Source organism: Xyrauchen texanus, chromosome 25 (genome assembly GCF_025860055.1).
Source record: "Xyrauchen texanus isolate HMW12.3.18 chromosome 25, RBS_HiC_50CHRs, whole genome shotgun sequence".
In the NCBI taxonomy this organism is placed as follows: domain Eukaryota; kingdom Metazoa; phylum Chordata; class Actinopteri; order Cypriniformes; family Catostomidae; genus Xyrauchen; species Xyrauchen texanus.
Genome location: NC_068300.1, coordinates 41,647,644 through 41,667,884, shown reverse-complemented (window position 1 = coordinate 41,667,884; position 20,241 = coordinate 41,647,644). Strand labels below are relative to the sequence as shown.

The 20,241-nt window shown below is 40.3% G+C and overlaps 1 protein-coding gene across 1 annotated transcript in view; it reads right to left on the bottom strand.

The window, feature by feature from the left end:
* Nucleotides 1–20,241, bottom strand: part of l1camb (L1 cell adhesion molecule, paralog b) — a 164,199-nt gene that overhangs the window by 15,227 nt on the left and 128,731 nt on the right. Inside the window, exons 21-26 of the mRNA XM_052091741.1 lie at nt 18,609–18,846; nt 10,583–10,705; nt 8,323–8,499; nt 8,106–8,219; nt 4,370–4,516; nt 4,103–4,234 (exon numbers count right to left, since the gene is read on the bottom strand). Of these exons, the coding sequence (XP_051947701.1) occupies nt 4,103–4,234; nt 4,370–4,516; nt 8,106–8,219; nt 8,323–8,499; nt 10,583–10,705; nt 18,609–18,846 (931 nt within the window). The remainder of the gene's footprint in view (nt 1–4,102; nt 4,235–4,369; nt 4,517–8,105; nt 8,220–8,322; nt 8,500–10,582; nt 10,706–18,608; nt 18,847–20,241) is intronic.

The window sequence follows — 20,241 nt, the reverse complement described above, 5'->3', positions numbered from 1 at the left end:
GTCTCCAGAACCCCCCATGGCTCTACCCTCAGCGTCCAGCGAGCCCAAGCTCGCGCATACCACGGTCAACCAGCCAGAGCCATTAGCCTCTGATGTCAGTGAGCCAGCGCCTGTAGCCACGACCGTCCCTGAGCCAGCACCTGTAGCCTCGACCGTCCCTGAGCCAACGCCTGTAGCCTCGACCGTCCCTGAGCCAGCGCCTGTAGCCTCGACCGTCCCTGAGCCAGCACCAGTAGCCATGACTGTCCAAGAGCCAGCGCCCATCGAGTCACTCGAGCCTTCCAGGGCTCCACCTCTCGAGCCTCCCGAGCCTTCCAGGGCTCCTCCTCTCGAGCCTCCCAGGGCTCCGCCTCTCAAGTCTCTCGAGCCTTCCAGGGCTCCGCCTCTTGAGCCTTCCAGGGCTCCGCCTCTCGAGCCTTCCAGGGCTCCGCCTCTCGAGCCTCCCGAGCCTACCAGGGCTCCGCCTCTCGAGCCTCCCAGGGCTCCGCCTCCCGAGCCTCCCAGGGCTCCTGTACCGGCCCCTGCCCTGAGGCCAGCTCCAAGCCTGCGCCCATCTCCCAGGTCTCCAGAACCGGCCCTTGCCCTGTGGCCAGCTCCCGGGCCACCCAAATCTGTCCCTGTCCCATGGCCAACTCCCAGACCTCCTGACCCGGTGCTTGCCTTGTGGCCAGCTCCCAGTCCACCCAGACCTGTCCCCACACTGTGGCCGCCTCCCGGGCCTCCTGAACCTGTCCCTGCCTGGTTGACGCCCCCCAGGCCACCTGACCCGGTTCCTTTCACACACCCCCAGAGACTGCTTGCCTGCCCTCTCGGCCTCCCTGGTCTGCCTGTCTGCCCTCTCGGCCTCCCCGGTCTGCCAGTCTGCCCTCTCGGCCTCCCTGGTCTGCCTGTCTGCCCCCGTGGGCTGCCTAATTACCCCCGTGGACTGTCTCATTTCCCTTTGTGCCCCCGTGGACTGTCTCTGTGCCCCTTGTGCCCCCCTTTGGACTGTCTGTTGTTGCCCTGTTCCAGCCCCTCACTCCTTGGACATTTTCTGTTGTTTTTATGGGTGTTAGGACCGTCTGGAATCCGGTCCTTTTGAGGGGGGGCCATGTCACGATCCCTTGTTGTCTGCCCCGTGTTTTCTGTTTCACTCAGCACGTCACACTCCATGTCACGTTCCTTGTGGTCCGGCCCGTGTTTTCACCAGTCCTTGTCTAAGAAAACTACACTTCCCATCTTTCCTTGCCCTCACCACCTGCCAGCACTCACTCATTGTTTTCACCTGCTTATCATTTAGTTCCATCACCTCGTGTATTTAAACCCTGTTTGTTTTCCTTTCCCTTGTCGATCGTTTAATGTTCACGTTTCATGTCGTTGCTTCCCTGGCCTTTGTCTGCTGTGTCATTCGTGTTTGTTGCCCTTCGTGGATGTTTCCCAACCCATGTTCACCTGTGTATTAGTTTAGTTTCTCCCATCGTGGACTTTTCTTTGTTCCAGAGTCTGTTTATTTTTGTGCTTAACAATAAAACCGCATTTGGATCCGCACCTCTCGTCTGTCTTGTCCTGCTTCCACACCAGTCGTAACACCTAGAAAAGTTTTTGTTTTCTGCTCAATTTCCTTATTTTCCAATATTCCTTATAACTCAATTCAGATGTCACTAAAACAGACATACATATGAATTCATATTTTAAATGTATTTTACATGACATTACTTTAGCACAAGTAATGAACTTAAAAGTACCTCATTTGGAAGTCAGTAACTGTACACATTACAATAAATTAAAATGTTATGCTTTGTAATACTTTTGCAATACTTATTTGACTAAAAAGTATTAAATTACAGTAACTAATTACATTGTAATCACTGTACTTCAGGCTAGCGAAACTTAAATCAGTGTATTTACTGACTGGTTGTTCTTATGAGAACGTCTAGTTAAAGACACACAACAGCGTTTTGTTTTAATAACTGGTATTTAAAAAAATACATTCCCCAAAATAGTATTGTTTTGGTAATACTTGTTTATACAACATGGAGCCTGAATGATCTAAAACAATAGATCTATTCAAAAAATACGATCTCAGTTCATAACATACAGTAATTCCCATTCTCAATTGCACAGCCAGATTCACATTCACAAAATATAGTTCACAAATCTGAAACATGATTCATAATACACAGGTGTGTTCACAATTGCTCAGGAAACATGACTTTGAAAACTCTGAAAATACTTTGTTTCGATATACTAACCTGCTCTAATGTTCATGCACGTGACCCACCTGTGATCCCATCGGACTTTAAAGTTAGCTGTTTGAGCACATGTTGATCTGGAAATTTCCCACTTATGGATTTGTGCCTTCTGCCTGGGCTCTCTGATTGAATATAGATTGTCTCTAAAAACTGTGTACCACACCTGAATACTTACCTTGCTTGCTTATCTGCTTTTCCAGTGTCCTGTGTAATAAACTCCCGCATCTGGGTTCATCTCAAGTTTTTGTGTCATTACAGAAAGTCTAGACTGAAAGGAAAATGAACCCAGCAGGGGTTACCGCCAGTATGAATGATGTTCTGTTCTCAGAACTGGTGCATCAGCAAGGAGCAGCTCTCCTCCACACTCCCGACCTTGCACAACCACACCTCCCGCACTTGTTGCACCAGAGCCCACTCTGTCTCCTTATGACAGTCCCATGGCCGATCCCACTCCTTACTCTGGATCAATGGGGGATTGTAGTGGCTTCATTTTTCAATAACAGCTTGTTTTTTAAATGCAGCCCCAGCGTTTCCCCACAGAGCGCTCAAGGATTGCCTACGTGATTTCCAACCTGAATGGAAGAGCATTTCAATGGGCACTAACCATCTGGGATCAGGAAGGCTCGGTAACGCACACACTTAAACATTTTCTAAGTCACTTTAAGGAAATGTTTTGTCCTCCCTCAGTTGATTCAGCAGTGGCAGAGCAGCTTCATTGTATTTGCCAGGGAAGATAAATGATCACCTCCAAGGTAACTCCCAGCTCTCTCCCCTTACATATCCCAGCTCTCTCCCCTTACACTGTGGGTTATGGAGGGAACCCCATGTTCACGACCACGGAGGCTGTTCCCCAGACTCTGCCCGTGTTCACGACCACGGATGCCGTTCCCCAGTCTCTGCCCGTGTTCACGACCACGGAGGTCGTTCCAAAGTCCCAGCCAGTGTTCACGACCACAGAGGTCGTTTCCCAATCTCTGCCCATGCTCACAACCACGGAGGTCGTTCCCCAGTCTCTGCCCATGCTCACAACCATGGAGGTTGTTCCCCAGTCACTGCCAGAGCTCACGACCACAGAGGTCATTCCCCAGTCGCTGCCAGTCCTCTCGACCACGGAGGTCGTTCCCTAGTCACTGCCAGTTCTCATGGCTCTTTGCCCCAAGCCTTCCTTGGCTCTTTGCCCCAAGCCTTCCCAGGCTCTTTGCCAGAAGCCTTACCTGGCTACGTCCCTCAAGCCTCCCATGACTCCGCCTTCCATGGCTTCACCCCTCGAGTCCCTCACGGGACTCTAGTATATGCACCAATTTCTCAAAAGTACTAATAGTCGGGGGGCCTGGGTAGCTCAGCGAGTAAAGACGCTGACTACCACCCCTGGAGTCACAAGTTTGAATCCAGGGCGTGCTGAGTGACTCCAGCCAGGTCTCCTAAGCAACCAAATTGGCCAGGTTTCTAGGGAGGGTAGAGTCACATGGGGTAACCACCTTTTGGTCACTATAATGTGGTTCTCGCTCTCGGTGGGGCGATTGGGGAGTTGTGCGTAGATGCCACGGAGAATAGCGTGAAGCCTCCACGCGTGCTATGTTTCCGCAGTAACAAGCCACATGATAAGATGTGCGGATTGACGTCTCAGACGCGGAGGCAACTGAGATTCATCCTCCACCACCCAGATTGAGGCGAGTCACTACGCCACCACGAGGACTTAGAGCACATTGGGATTCGGGCATTCCAAATTGGGGAGAAAAAATTACTAAAAGTTATTAATGGAATTTTTAAGGAACAAGAATTGCTAATTGGAATCACAATCGGAACCGGAGTTGTTAAATGTAATTTCAATTCCGATCCCGAGGCACCTGTGTGTGTGTGTATGTTGTTACCTGAGTATTTCCCTCCTTTACTTCTCTTGATGAAGCACAGAATGAGAAGGACCAGCAGCAGCAGAACTACAGCACTGATGAGGCCGATAAACCAACTCTGAGTGGCAAACCCACTGCGCAGAACCACCGGCTCTGAGACACACACACACACACACACACACACACACACACACACACACACACACACACACACACACAAACAAGAGCACATGAGAGCAAGAAATCAGTGATAACACACACTTATCTCACAGATGGCTGTGACTGTACCTGGTCCTTTAGTCTTGAAGTCCCAGTCATGTGATTTGTTTCCGGTCAGGATCTGCAGATGGTAGAGTGTGCCCGAATACAAACCCTGCAGCTGATAGAATGCCTTTGTGGAGTTTACCTGCTCCGACTCCTCCCATACACCACCAGCTATGATGCATACACAATATCATCATTCATGAGATCAGCAAGGGAAATTGGCTAATTAAAAAATTTGAGATATAGAGCATAACAGTCTGTTTCTGAATGTACAAATCCCATAAATTTTCTCCTTAGGCAAAGTGATTTTTAACGATAAATTATAAACCTTTAAAAATAGAAATTTTAAAGCCATTTGTCTGCATTATTACAGCTTCCTATTGCAATACCTGGTTAGAAAGTACACTACTTTTGATCCTGAAGAGAAAGATCCACCAATCAGTGAGTCGCAGCCAACAAAGTGCGCCAAAAGAGCTCTGCAGCAACCGCCCACTCCAATGACGCTATCGAGTCAGTACCTCTCAAACATTCTCAAACCACTGATATATTTGCATGAAGCTGAATATTTGTATTGTTTCTATACTTATAAAACTATTAATTTAAAGCTTTTTCTATAGTTTTTAATTCAATTACATTATTTGAAATACTTCATGGGACTGTAGTTCCCTGATTAGACTAGCCTGTGGGTTTCCCATGTATAATTAGCAGGAACAAAAATGGTTCAAGCAACAAAATAGCACAACATATCCGAAAACAGGAACAAAGTGACTTTCAGTTGTTCCGGAGTGAAAACATAATTTTTAAATGCTGGTAACTGGTTATAACTGGTTAATTTCATTCAGACAATTTTTTCATGAAATGAAAGGCCAAAGGGTTTATCACAGTATATTTTTGGAACTACAGCACTTAATGTTGCCCACAAAAATGAAACAAGTACTTTGATCCTGAAGGAAACCACTGCATTACATATTTCTTTGCATAATTGTCTGTTGTGGATGTTGCATTCTGTGAATGAAGACCTTTTAAACAACTATGTATAATTACTACCTATACATGAATAGTTAATCCAAATATAAGGTTAAAAAGTACATTTATCAGTACTTTCCAAGTCTTCACTGAATTAATCTTAGATATGATGCATTAATGCAGATTTGATGCAGTCAAGTCTTGATTGAGAAGCAGATCTGTAAATAAAATTATACTTAACTGTTAGTTAACTGTATGCTTGTTATGATTTCTATACTGATAAATCCACCACACTGGGAATAATTTAATAGCATTTGTTTTGCTTATTTTGGTGAGGCAAGAGGCTTATTTTGAACTTGTTTTTCCAGACCAGGTTACTTGTTTCTGTTGTGAGATCTGACATCATGGCAACTGGTATTTCACCCACCCTTAGAGCAGAGTACAGTCATTTTAAAAAGAACCTTATTAGATGTTCTTTTATTTTGTTCTAACCAGTACCGATTCGGAAAGGAGGTTGCAGAACTTCTGAACCGGAACTAAACAAGAAAGCTTTTGCTCAGAATGAACCAAAATGAAAAACATTTCAAAACAAGTAAGAAGAGTAAGAAATAATAAAGGCTCAGATATTGAGTGACACAAATCTGCGTATGTGCATCTCGGATGCAGAATGTACAACATTCAAAAAAGCTCTCTGTTAAGTTGGGTGGAACTGCATATTCCATTAAAAGAACCACCACTATAATATTCTAAAAAATATTCACAAAAGTACAAGATTGATATTATGGTATCTTTTGATATTTTGTCCATAACGGACCAGGCAGTCAAGGCACAAGAACACAGATTTTTCCAACAAAATAAACTTTTAATGAACCAAAAACATTTGATAACAAAGTTACAAATCAAAATAAATTAAGTCTAGGTTTATAAAAGATGTTAACTGAAAAGACTTGAGGAGAACCGAACAGAACAAAATTGACCAACCAAATGGGGGTAGCTACAAACTCCTTTCGTCCCTAACAACATAAATGTGTACCATACTGTCATATTCCCTGTTGTTTTTGTTCTTGTCTTTTATGTTGTTATTCTTGTTTAGTTCCTGTTTCCTGTTAATTTTTGTAGTCCTTTGTAGTTTCATTTTATGATTGGTTTTCCCTTGATTATTTCCTCAGGTGTCCCTCGTTCCCTTGTTTGCCCCTGTGTATTTAAGCCCTGGTTTTCCCTGTTTTCTTGGACAGTCTTTACATGTATTGTTGCCACATTAGCAATCATATTACAAAATGACAAGGCCCAGATTTAGTCTATTTCTCTACCTTATTTCATTTCAAATTACAGTATGTTGTTAACTAGATTACAGTGCACACATTCTAGTTTACATTGTATGTGTGACGAGGCAGGCAAGGAATGAGGATCTAAATGCAGCTTTTATTAACAAAGAATAAACAAACAAACTCAAACTAACAAAAACACAGGGAACCAGGCACAGAGAATCTGCTCTGGTAATGGTAGAGAAATAAACTAAATCTGAGCCTTGTTATTTTGTAATATGATTGCTAATGTGTAGATGCTTAAAATAAACCATAAAGGAACTAAACTAAAATATAAATAAAGATACAGTGTGCACGATGAATGCTCAAGAGAAGACCGGACTGGCGAAAGAGGGTATTTGGGATCTGAATGTGTGTGTCTGTGTGCCATAGGCCATAATGGCATCAGCGTAGGCAGGTTAACTTTTTTAAGCTCTTGCTGAATTTTGTGAAAAATGGATCTTTGTACCCCCATTGTGGGTATGCTGTATTCAATGTTGAGATTACAGCTTTCAGAATTAATGCATTAAAGCATGCGATTAATTAAAAAGGTTTCAGACATAAATTGTTCTACATCGCGGTTAACGCATTTAACGTTAATATGCCAGCATAAACATTGGTTTAAAGGGCGGAACCTTTCTAATGTGTCTGCACGGAGTCAATAAACTGATGCACACACACACACAAGCCCTTCTACCAAGGTGAGCCTACAAGCTTAACGTAAAATAGAATAACATGGCTGTCCCATAGACATTCTATGGTATCACGCTAGTTGACCGTTAGAGCCGTTGACCGTTAGGAAGTCGTTGATCTGCCACTAGACTCTGCAACATCTGAACAACAGATGGTGCGCTGCGCTGCAAATAATGTTTAGCAAACATTCAAATTAAGATCACGTTGTTTGTATTTGTAATTATTTCAGATGTTATTAATAAAACAACAGGAACATTTTGTTGCCCTCTTTTAATAAATCAAATCAAATTTGAATCAAATGTTAAAATTTAGGTGCTTTTTTTGACAATTTCAGTGGCATCTTTGACCCAAATCCCCATAAATTTCCGACCCTGGTTCACTTCAATATGAAAACAGCCAAATCCTGGAGATTTCTGCGAAATTTAGGTTTTATGGTTCAACAAAAGAGGACATAAGACGTATGGTCAACCTAGGTTCTATTGAATTATTTGCAGAGTTGGGTAACGTACCATTGCATTATCTGCATTAAAAAGTGCCTTCTCATGCTGACTGCTGAGAATGTGATCTCTCCCTCTCATTCACAGCATGTTATGAGAAAGGAGTCTCGTAAAGATTTAAATGAAAACTGGTGCACTTGATTTAAATGGTTTTCATCTTTGTTTTGTGTCAAAATGACAGACAGCTTTTGGAATCATAAATGACAGTGAATTAGGTTAATGCAACCTCTGATTAGTACATCTGGTGCAACTACAAATGTTTCAGCATTTTTGTGGGGCACATCTTGATTAAACTTTTACCACTTTTTTTCAGGTAACGGAAGTTGAAGGGAACATTGCGATGTCTAACTCCGGGCACCCAGCTGAGGTTGACCGATGTCTCACCAGTGGTTATGTTGATTACAGATGGAGGTTCTAAAGAGGAAACACATAGATCACATATAATCAAATATGTCATGCCATTCTGCTGTTACACAATATGTTGAAATTAAATGGAAATATCGGCTGTGACATTCACCTCCATCCAGCAGGGTGGCACCCCGTATTTTTATGGGATCTCCATTCCCAGCACCATTGCGTGCACTCAGGCCGAAGAGGTATCGACTCTGAGGGTTCAAACCATTCAGTGTATACTCAGTAATAGGGGCCAGATGAATGGACTCCACCTGCTGTGGGCTCGAACTACCATCCACAACTAAACAACAGAAACCAGGGGGTCAGGAATTAGCTGGTTAGCAGGTGCCCATTCGCTCCTGCTGGTAGAGGCTAGAACAACTTTTTTTTTAAGATTTAAATTGCAGTTATTTAAAAGATAGGAGAAAAAGCTTGGCCTGAAATTTGAAGTTTTAAAAGCTTGAGGTTTGAAGGTTAACAGTAATTTATAGTAAGACAAACAGCCTGCTTGTTAGATTCATAGGCCATCTCCTAACATTTTCCTTTGAAAATGCATTACTTTCGCTACGTTTACATCTCTCATCCACGCAACAGTATTTTCCTCCACCGAAAATTGACCATTTTGAAAGAAATAAAAAAACCCTATATCCTATAGACTTACCAGCAGTTAGTAAAGGGTTAAACTTTCGACTTATGGAGTCATGTGACAAAACAATATGGCGCTTATCACAGCGGAGTTTGTCTTTGTGAGATACGTCAACAAAACTACATCTGGTAAGAAACCTAATTAGGTTTTTACATTGAAACCTGTTTGAGTCAAAAGATTTGAGTCTCTAGTTTCATCTGATGCACCATTTTTTAAATGTTAGCTATTTATCGTGAAACGCCACACTGCTAATGTGTAGTAATGTGTACTAATGTGTACATTAGCTAATTTTTTTCCTTAGAAATCCTATAATTACTGTGCATTATCACATTGAGTATCAATGGGTTCATCCAAAAGCTGGAAAATGGTGCTTTAAGAGGCTTTATATGGAGTTTCGAACTGTTCTGAGTGCATACAAACAGCACAATGTAAGTCATTCACAAAATAGGGAGCAAGGAAGCATCCTATAGCTTTCTATGTAGCTAAGTGCATTCAATCCTAAAATCCAACCAAAAGTTCAGTTTCAGGCTGCAGATGATGTTTTGACCACTCAACATGTTTTACAGACATGGGACAATGATCATCAGTACATAGATTCACAATTTATAATGGTCATTTTAACATGGTTGGCAGTGATGGAATGATTCTGGACATTTCTTTGAATCAGAATTAATTATGCAAATTTCTGATATGTCTATAACGTCTCAAAAACATGAATAACCAACACTCCTGGAAACATAAAACCAAGCGATATAAAGTCAGATTGTTTTTATCAAATTGTTTATTATTTAAAATTTTATAACTTAGTCCCACTGTCCACATACTGTATGTGGACATACATTTTTATAAAAACTATTTGCTTTTGAATCTTTTTTTTTTTTTTTTTTCATGTTTATTACTTTGTTACAAATCAAAAAGTGAAATAGAAAATGCACAAATTAGTCATACTTGGGTCTCAGGAGGAGGCTATTTTATTTATATGAAGTTTTCCGCACCTGCAGTCTAATCTACATCTTGATGTAATCCTTCCTCATGATCACGCAGAGTGTTTTCATCAGATCTGTTGAAGTCTCACAAGCCTGAAATGCAGCATTAGGCTACAAAACACAGTCTAAACTGTCTCTGGAACTGTTGCTGTTTATTTAATGATGAGCCGTGCTCTATTAAATCAAGCAGTGCCGTTACTGTCTGGCTGTTCATATAACAATGTGTAATTAAAGATACACAAGTTTTGTTGTAATAAGTACAATTTTATAAAATAATAAATAAATGAATGAAATATGTCATCACATTTTATGTTGGTTTAGATATCTTTTTAAAATATAGTTAGGATCTATTATTGGATTGTATTTGCCTCTAAAAAGCCTTTTACAAGAACTGTATTACATTTATTTCTGATTTTTTATATCTGCTCTGTTCAAATCTGAAATCATCTCATTATTTGGTAACAGACAGCAGAGGGTAGTAAACGCAATAAGAATTGCATTTCTCATTTCTAAATAATTATTTAAAAAAAAAGTACTAAAATAATTACTGGAACCGTTAAGGAACCAGAATCGTTTAGAGGAATCGGAATCGTAACATTCCTTTCGATTCCCAACCCTAGTGAACTATTCCTTTCCTGAGAGGTATTACCATACATAACTTAAAGGACTATGTATATAACAGTTTATCAGTTACTGAAACACTCACATTGGCTGTTCACTAATAACTGCATGTCTAAGGAAGCATCACTCACTCTCTTGATACTGCAGCAGGTAACCTGTGATGATTCCGTTGGGTTCGTGTGGGGGTTGCCAGAGCAGAGTGACCTGTGTCTCTGACAGACTGTCAAAGGTCAAGAGTGCCGGCGCTCCAGGAGCTAAACAGCAGAGGAACATCCGTTCAGTTAATATGAACACAAACTCATAGAGACAGGCTCCAAAATGCACATTTGCCAATTGCCAAATGCAAATAAAAACTGGATTTGGCGAGTAAATAACAGTTACTCACTGGATGGCCTGTTACTTTATTAGGAACTGCAATATGACATGGTTTCAGTCAAACTTTAATAATGATAGTCTGACCCTCACTGATTTAAGTGATGTGCCTGATTCAAATGAAAGACATACATTCAAAAGAGTTTCCTTAAAAAGCCATTTCTACATGAATTAACCCTTAAAATGTATCTAATAAAAGTCATGTTATTTCAGTGAAATTAAACAGTTTTTTTTACAAGTGGTACATTTTCAAAAATCTTAGTACTAATATCATAACAGATCATCAGAAATGCTGTCCCCGAACATTTCAGCATATTTTTAATTGACCAAGTACAATATGCAAAATCACATGGAACATGTATATACATATATACTGTATACCTTTCATTGTAAATAATTGCCTTTCATAATGTTATTAACACCAAACTTTGATTTATATCAGTTCTCACTCATTTTAATCTGACTATCAATGAATCCAACTAATCTTAATGGTTAATCAATTAATCATTTGTTATATCTATGAATTTTCAACTAGTGTGATTATTTTGTGTTTGTAAAGTATAAATATCTACAGTAAATTTTATGTTGAAAACAGGATAACAAAATGAATTGTTAACAATATGTACCATGTGCATTAAAGGGATAGTTCACCCAAAAATGAAAATTCTGTCATCATTTACTCACACTCATGCCATCCCAGATGTGTATGACTTTCTTTCTTCTTCAGAACACAAATGAAGATTTTTTTAGAAGAATATTTCAGCTCTGTATACTCTTGCAATGCAAGTGGCTGGTGTCCAGAACTTTTTAGCTCCAAAAAACACATAAAAGAAACATAAAAGTAATCCATACGACTCCAGTGGTTAAATCCATATCTTCAGAAGTGATATGATAGGTGTGGGTGAGAAATAGATCACAATGCAAGTCCTTTTTTATTATCAATCTTCACTTTCAGATGTGAAAGTGACACTAAACAGTGGTGTCACTGTTCAAAATGTGGCTTACAGATGTAAAAGTCTTTCCTTTATGTGAATTTTGGAGCTGGTCTGGTCACCATTCACTTGCATTGATTGTATGGACCTATAGAGATGAGATACTCTTCTAAAAATCTTTATTTGTGTTCTACAGAAGAAAGAAAGTCATACACATCTGGGATGGCATGAGTAAATTATGAGAGCTAAGTGATGTACACACCCGGCCCCTAGTCAGGCTAATCAAGCCTCAGAGAGGGATAAAGGCCGACTGGAGACTGCAGTGGGACAGAGAGAGAGTGATTTACGGGTAGCTGTCCGACACCTTTGTGTGTTTGTCTTTTAGTTTATTTCTTCATTAAACGAATATTTAACACTGGTGCCGAAACCCGGGAAGGAGGAGGTGTGCGCCGTATTAGAGTCCTCGCCACTACCATCCACCTCAATGGAGCAGCCGTGGCCATCCGTCGGAGGAGCCCGGACGCCTGAGAGGCCACTGAAACTTGGTGTGGTATGAGACCGCTAACCACCAGCGGGGAGGGGCTCCTAGCCGACCGCCTGGAGTGGGAGAACCGCTGCCAAGGGCGGGGGAGACCCCTTCTGTTTCCCGAGAACACGGCAGGGCGTTCCATCCGCAAGGGGCTGGAAGACTGCATCCGATCCGTCCGGGGAGGCAATACTGTTATCCGTTGGAGTTTGGAGGAGTGGCCGAGGACCAAGCTACGGTGTATCAGAGAACCGGCGAGTAAGAGTTTTTTTTTTCTCTCTCTCTCTCTCTCTCGCTCTGCTCTCTCTCTACCACTGCCGCTCCGTGTTGGCCTTTCCCTCTCTTTTTTAAAAAGTTTTGGCACGATCACCATTACGGAGTGTAGCTGGCACATTTTATTTTGTTTCCCTCCTCTCCCTCATCCAGGTAGACAGGGATGACTTGCTGGCAGGTGGGGCGAAACAAGGGAAAGAAGGGGGGGTTACATCATGCCGGAGAGAACGAGGGAGGAATGTGACAGGGCAGAGGGCGGGGCCGGGTCGTGATGTTAATCAAGCCTCAGAGAGGGATAAAGGCCGACTGGAGACTGCAGTTGGACAGAGAGAGAGTGATTTACGGGCAGCTGTCCGACACCTTTGTTTGTTTGTCTTTTAGTTTATTTCTTCATTAATCTATTTATATTGTCAAGCCGGTTCTTGCCTCCTCCTTTCCATTAACCCCTTTACAGTCCATTACTAGTTTATTCCATGGTTTAGTCTCTTTGACTTAATCATCATTTTGAAGCTCAATTAATCATCATCACGCCTGACACATGCGCCAATAAGACTGCAGATACCAAGATTTATTGTGACAATTCTTTTACATTTGGTTCTTTTTCTCACCCGAAACTGATTGTATCTCTTCAGAAGACATTAATTAAACCCAGAGATGGGAACTTGAGTTAGAGACTCTGACTCAAGTCACATTTTAATAGACTTAAGACTTGAATCCAGACTCTACCTAAAATGACTTCAGACTTGACTAGACTTGACACAAAGGACTCGTGAATATTTTAAACCTCTTTTAACCTTAACTATTAATATCTTAAAAGGAAGAACTTGTGTTTATTTGTAAGGTTTAATTACATCTACTTCACATTTCCCCAAGTGTCATGATCGATCGGAACCTTAGAACGAATCTTAGTTGCCTCCGAGTCCGAGACCGTCAATTTGCGCATCTTATCACATTGAGCATATTACCGTGCAGATGTAGCGCGTGTGGAGGCTTCACGCTATTCTACGCCCCATCCACGCACTACTCACCACATGCCCTAATGAGAGCGAACCAAATTATAGCAACCACGAGGAGGTCACCCCATGTGACTCTACCCTCCCTGGCAACCGGGCCAATTTGGTTGTTTACGAGACCTTTTGGAGTCACTTGGCACGCCCTGGATTTGAACTTGCGAATCCAGAGGTGGTAGTCAGCGTCAATACTCACTGAGTTACCGAGTGCTTTTATTCATGTTTTTGAAGTATATAAGCCCCCTCCTTGTGTGTTTGAGAGAGAGAACTGTCCCAAATTTTAGCGTCTTGCACTCAGCACGCATACAGTATTTTTTTTTTTTACAGTTTGTGGACTTAAAACAGCTGGTAAGTTTTTGTAAAAATTACGTCTAATTATATGGCTGGGCGATAAAACGATATCGATATTTATTGGGGAAAAAAGTTTGATATAGATGAGAAACTTGAGAGTAATTTTCGATATTTAGTCTATGTTCTACATCTAGAGTAGCCAATCAAAACAGGTACGTCACTAAAAATGGCAAGCAGTTCGGCAAAATAAGACACAAAACTAGCTAACTCAATCACAGATCAGCCTGTTAGGAAGTATTAGCATGGAGTGGTGGTGGTGTAGTGGGCTAATGCACACAACTGTTAATCAGAAGGTTGTTGGTTCGATCCCCACAGCCACCACCATTGTGTCCTTGAGCAAGGCACTTAACTCCTGGTTGCTCCGGGGGGATTGTCCCTGTAATAAGTGCACTGTAAGTCGCTTTGGATAAAAGCATCTGCCATAAATGTAAATTAGCAGGCAGGCCTGCTGTCATGGAAACCAATCAGGTAGCCGTTAGTCATTTGCTAGCTATCCAGCTAATTTAATATCTTTGTGAACCGAACAAGACAGCACTGACAATGTAATACAACAACTGTCGACAAAACACAACAACAACTCTGACATCAGCATTGCAGTTTATGTACTTGAACTTTTTTCATTATCCATAGCACTGTCACAGGCAAGAAAGTTTTCTTCTGGTGATGTTTATTGCCAGTTGACAATCCAGTTTATGGTGCATTACCGCTACCTACTGAGCTGGACAGTGAAATGTCACAAGAAAGTCTTTCAGTGAAGTCTAACATCAGCTGAAGATAATGCGGTTGGCCAAATTTGATCAAAAAGAGGTCACACACCTTATGTAGGATTAAATCCTAAACTGAGTGTACTTTAAAGATAGCTTACCCTTTTAAATTTACTTGTAAACAAACAAGTTATGTTTAATTCATTCTTGAGATCTAAAAAACATGTGGAGTGCAGTTCTGCCCCCATGAATGACATGAAATGTACAGTGTATATCGTGATAAATATCGATATCGAACGATATGATCTGCTCAATATGCTCCTCCTCTAGCCAGTCACTGGAAGAGGGGAGGTGACGTCACTCCAATGAGACTCAGACAAAAGCAGCTCAATATTATATTATTTGTGGTTGATAAATACGCTGCTTGTGTCTGTTTTGAGTATTTTCTGCCAGCTCTAGGACACAATGTGTTGTCCCAGTTGGCCATTATCATAGTCTATTAACACATGTATCGAGTCAGCTGAATTTAAAATTAGAGTCTTTAGTTTAGGCATCATTTAAGACTTTCTTGTTTGTAGATTATTGGCTGCATATCTAAAAAAAAAGGCTGGGTTGGTGTGGGGTGGATGTTCGATGCACGTTTTTACTAGCTGTACCAATATAGTAATAAAGTTTGATGTTGGTTGTTCTTAATTCACAAATAGTAACAAATTTAGGGGACGTCTCTAAAGATGCAGCAACTTTGGAGCATACATTTCCAAAACACTTAAAAATATTTCCATAATATAGATTATACAACATCAATAACATTTGAAGAAAATGACTTTCATTCTTACAACCAACTCCAAAGTGTGCATGTATAATGCACACCTTTTAGATTTTTGATATAATAATATATATTTTTTTAAACATATATAAGCATTTCTATATTCATCAGTTTTGTAATAGGCCTTGGTGTCGGGATCTGGATTTTATTTCATGGAAAAGCGGATCAAGTTGGGTTCTGAACTCACGTCACCTGCAATTTGTCCTTTGTCACAGAGATTGACAAGCGCATTGGGAAGGCATCTACAGCTATGTTCAGGCTGACCAAAAGAGTATGGGAGAACAAATCCCTAATGCTCGACACAAAAGTTCAGGTGTACCGTGCCTGTGTCCTTAGCACCCTCCTCTATGGGTCTGAGTCTTGGGCAACATACGCCCATCAAGAACACTGTCTAAACACGTTCCACCTCCGCTGTCTCAGGCGCATCCTCAGTATTAGATGGCAAGATCGCATTCCCAACACCTCAGTCCTCAACATGGCTAACATTCCTAGCATGTACTCTCTACTCAGTCAAAGGCGCCTGTGATGGCTTGGACATGTGCGTCGCATGATGGATGGCAGAATACCCAAGGATGTCTTGTACGGCGAGCTGGCGTCAGGCACACGAGCCACTGGTCGCCCAGTCCTTCGGTTCAAATATGTCTGTAAAAGGGATATGAAGAGCTGCGATATCAACCCGGTTGCCTGGGAACAAACTGCCGGCAGCAGACTCAGCTGGCAGCAGGCTGTGAAAATAGGTCTCAGGAGAGGTGAGGAGAAAAGACACACTATCTTGCAGACCAAGAGGGAGCGACGCAAAGAAAAAGCAGCGAATACCTCTGGAGCTGTAGCCGCATTCACTTGCAATTACTGTGGCAATGATTGTCACTCAAGGTTTGGCCTACTAAGTCATTCTAGGTGCTGCAAATCCTACAGTTGACCTCGTAAGGTGCAAAAATAAAATTGTCTAAATAAAATCGCAGAACTTGGAAACAAAAGCAAAGAAAAATACAGCATAAGCATACATTTTTTTTTTTTTTTTTTAATATGAGCAAAATTGTCACCAAAAACAGTAATATAACCAAGAAAACCATTATTTTGTTTGCAATTCTGATGACTTTGCTATCATTTTAATTTGACATTTTTTTGAGGATATTTATAATGCGTTTATATATTTTTGATTCATGCTTGTTATTTTTTTTATCTGCACTTATTATTTTTTGATTCACGCTTATTATTTTGATTCACACTTATTGGGGTCAAGCCCCAAATTGGTGAAAGACCCATATTGTTTCGTTAGTTTACTTCTTATTATTATTCCACTTCTTCTTTCGCTATTGAGTCTATGGCCGCCCATAAAACCACTTGGGGAAAGTTATGAAATTTGGCACACAGATAGAAGATAGTCTGATCTGTTACCAAAGCAAATTTGGTGTCTCTACCTCAAACCCTCTAGCGCCACCAACTGCCCAAATTTGCACTCACGTTTATGTTAATAACTTTTGAACTGTGAGTCCTAGAAACTAAATAATTTTCACTCTGATTCCTTGGCTCATGACGATTCAAAGCTTGGTATGTGTCTTTGGCACCATGCTCTGAAGGGACTCAAACGTTTCGGGACAGCGCCACCTTGTGGTCAAAAATAAAAAATATTAAAATTATAATGAAATGTAAAAAAATGCTAATAGCTTTTGACTCCTTTTGCCTGCTGCCACGAGACTGGTCTTGATAGATTCCATGTTTCATGCTGAAAACAATTATACCAATTAAGTAATTATTGATCAAACTTCCTGTCCACCATTTTGAAACGTTTTGAAAACCTACTTTTTCAAACTCCTCCTAGACTGTTTGTTCAATTTAGGGGATTGGGACAAAACTTGGTACGTGTCATCACCATTAGGCCCTGAGTTTACCTGCAGTGTTTTGGCACACTGCCCCCTACTGGTCAGGAGATAGCAAAAACAGATTTTTTTTTTTGGCTTATGACACTTCCTGTATGATAACTATCATGCCCAGATACTACCTGAGCAGTTTCAGAACAGCGCCACATACTGGACAAAAATTCTAAGAACTAGCTATTTTTATTTATATTTAAAATAAATGGGTTTTTTTATGATTGAAAGTTTACTTTTTCTAACTCCTCATACACTGTTGATTGGACTCACAAAGCTTCTTTTGCTGCCCATGGTGCCAATTATTGTCTTGACCCCGGTATCGCTGTTGCAGCTATATTTATTTTTGGATACATGACTGCAATATTTGGACGGGATTTTGATCCCATAGTATGCGTGTTCTAACCATGAGAAAAACTGCTGCACCTTTATTATTAAAAATCGTACAGAATAAGTTCATAAAGTTCATTAAGTCTGTGAAATCATAAAATAAAATGAAATAAAATACATTTTTACAAATTCAGGTAGAATCCTATTAGTATCCCAGATTTTACAAAGATATTTTTATTTATATATATATATATATATATATATATATATATATATATATAGACTCGTGAACATCTCTGATTAAACCACACCGAGTTATATGGATTATTTTTATGCTGCCATTGTGTGCTTTTCGGAGCTTTCAAGTGTGCAACCAAATTGACTTGCATTGTATGGATATATTCATATCTTCATCAAAATATCTTAATTTGTGTTCTGCAGCAAAAAAAAGAATGACATGTGAGTTTGAGATGGGATAAGGGTGAGTAAATGATGAGAGAATTCTAATATTTGGGTGAACTATCCTTTTAATGTAGATGTTACCACTTGTTTTAGGTTAAAAAAAAATCAGTATATAAACTTTTGACAGCTAGGTGCAGTTTAACTGAGTGTGTTTACATGCACAATCTTACACCGATTAAACTTAAAAAGCCAACAATGCATGAGGTCATGTTAACACCGTAAACGTTTTTCCATAATACGAAACGTTTTCCCTTACAAAAAATCTAAACTAGCCGCAAATTTGCCACAAATTAGCAGCTTGTTATTTTCACATGCAAATGAGTTTGTGATTCGCTGCAAATGTTTGGCAGAAGTATGCAGCTCTTCTAGTGATGAACCTGTAAACACACTCAATTAAGCCAAATTCTGCCATGGCTGGTTAGAAATATTTATGGTGAGTAATTGTATCAATACAGTCACCATTGGCAGGTAAACAGAGGTTATCACACACACACACACACCTCCCTCGGACGTGTTGAAGTGATGTGGCTGTGAATGCGGCCCCTCTCCTTTGCTGTTGAACGCTGCAACCGTCACAACATATTGTGAGTAAAACTTAAGACCGGTCACAATCTCCTCCACCTTCTGACCATAAACCTCGATCACTCTGCTCTCGTCATCTCGCTGTCTCTCCAGCGCTCGCTTGTCCAGCCGTCTTCTTAAGTGACTGACTCTGATTCCCTTCTTTCTGAGATGAATCTCAAGAGACAAACAGCAACAGTGTTTATATACGCAAGAATATTCCAATATTAAACAGAATTTGGTCATATTTGCATTATGTAAGTGTCATGAATCACATTACTCTGATTGTAATAACCAGATTAAGCCAATATTCTGGTTTCTAGAAATCTGTATATAATATACAGTATATGAGTGTTTTTCCAACTTCAGGGACTTCTAGAGAGTAAAGTCTCATTAAAATAGTTTCCGCACTATAAAAATGTTATTTTATTGGTCTATTACCAATATACAACCATGTATGTACATGCATCACAGGAGATTCATGTCATATTTGTCATTTTTTCTGAAAGTCATGAAAATTCCTACCACAGTGTCATTTCCAGCACATCTCAAATTCTGTTTTGAGTTTAATAGATGTCTGTGGTGGAAATGACGCTGATGGAAAAGCCATTTGTAACATTTTTGAAATAAAATGTCAGACTCCTTTGTCTTGCTAAGGCTAATTTCTTAGCTAACATGTCATGTGTCCTAAATACTTACAATTAATTTACATTTTCACACGACTAACTTCTGAAAACACTTTATTAGAGGCTAAATTGTTTGGTGTGGTGGAAATGACGTCACAACTGTGGGACAGTCACAGATCAAATTTAGCTAAAGAAAAGTCAGCCTACTGTTTCAGATTACACTGTGAGATCAGTCTGATGAAACATCATGGATGTGCAATTAAGGATATAAGAGAAAGCGATTTAACACATCTTGGTTTCTGTCTGAGACTGCAGATTATGAAGCCATGTAAACGCATAATCAGCTTACTTACAGGTTTTTAAAGAGGGGAAACCTGGAGGACAATGTAAGGGGTATATCTTTGGTTTTGAAAATGGTATCGAGAACCGTGAAATTTCACTGGTATCAGTACCGACTACTGAAATTTTGGTACTGTGACAACACTACCTGGGACATTAAATGGCCCAAGTTGAAAAAACCCATATTTTAATTTAACCTATTCAGAATATCCAGTTGTAAGTGTATATTTATTTATATCTGCACATGTCCAAGCAGAAATTCTGTGTGAAATTAGATACAGACAGTTTGAAAAGACAAGCTATGGAGAAACAGATTTTTGGAGAGAGGAGGAGACCAATTTTCTTTAACTATGGCCTACATATTGCAATTCATCACACTCTTGTGTGCTACTTTTAAGGACATGGATGAGAAATAATAAGTTAATTCAATTACTGTCTGAAAATGCAATTACCACCTTGACTATAAAGCTGCTTAAAAAATGGAAAGAATTTCACCAGTATTTCCAGAAGAGAATAGCAGGAAAGGATCATATTGTTATTACATGTATATAGCAATATTCCAGTAGTTGTGTAGCATCTAAATGTCTTTTTCAGGATAAAAGCTTAA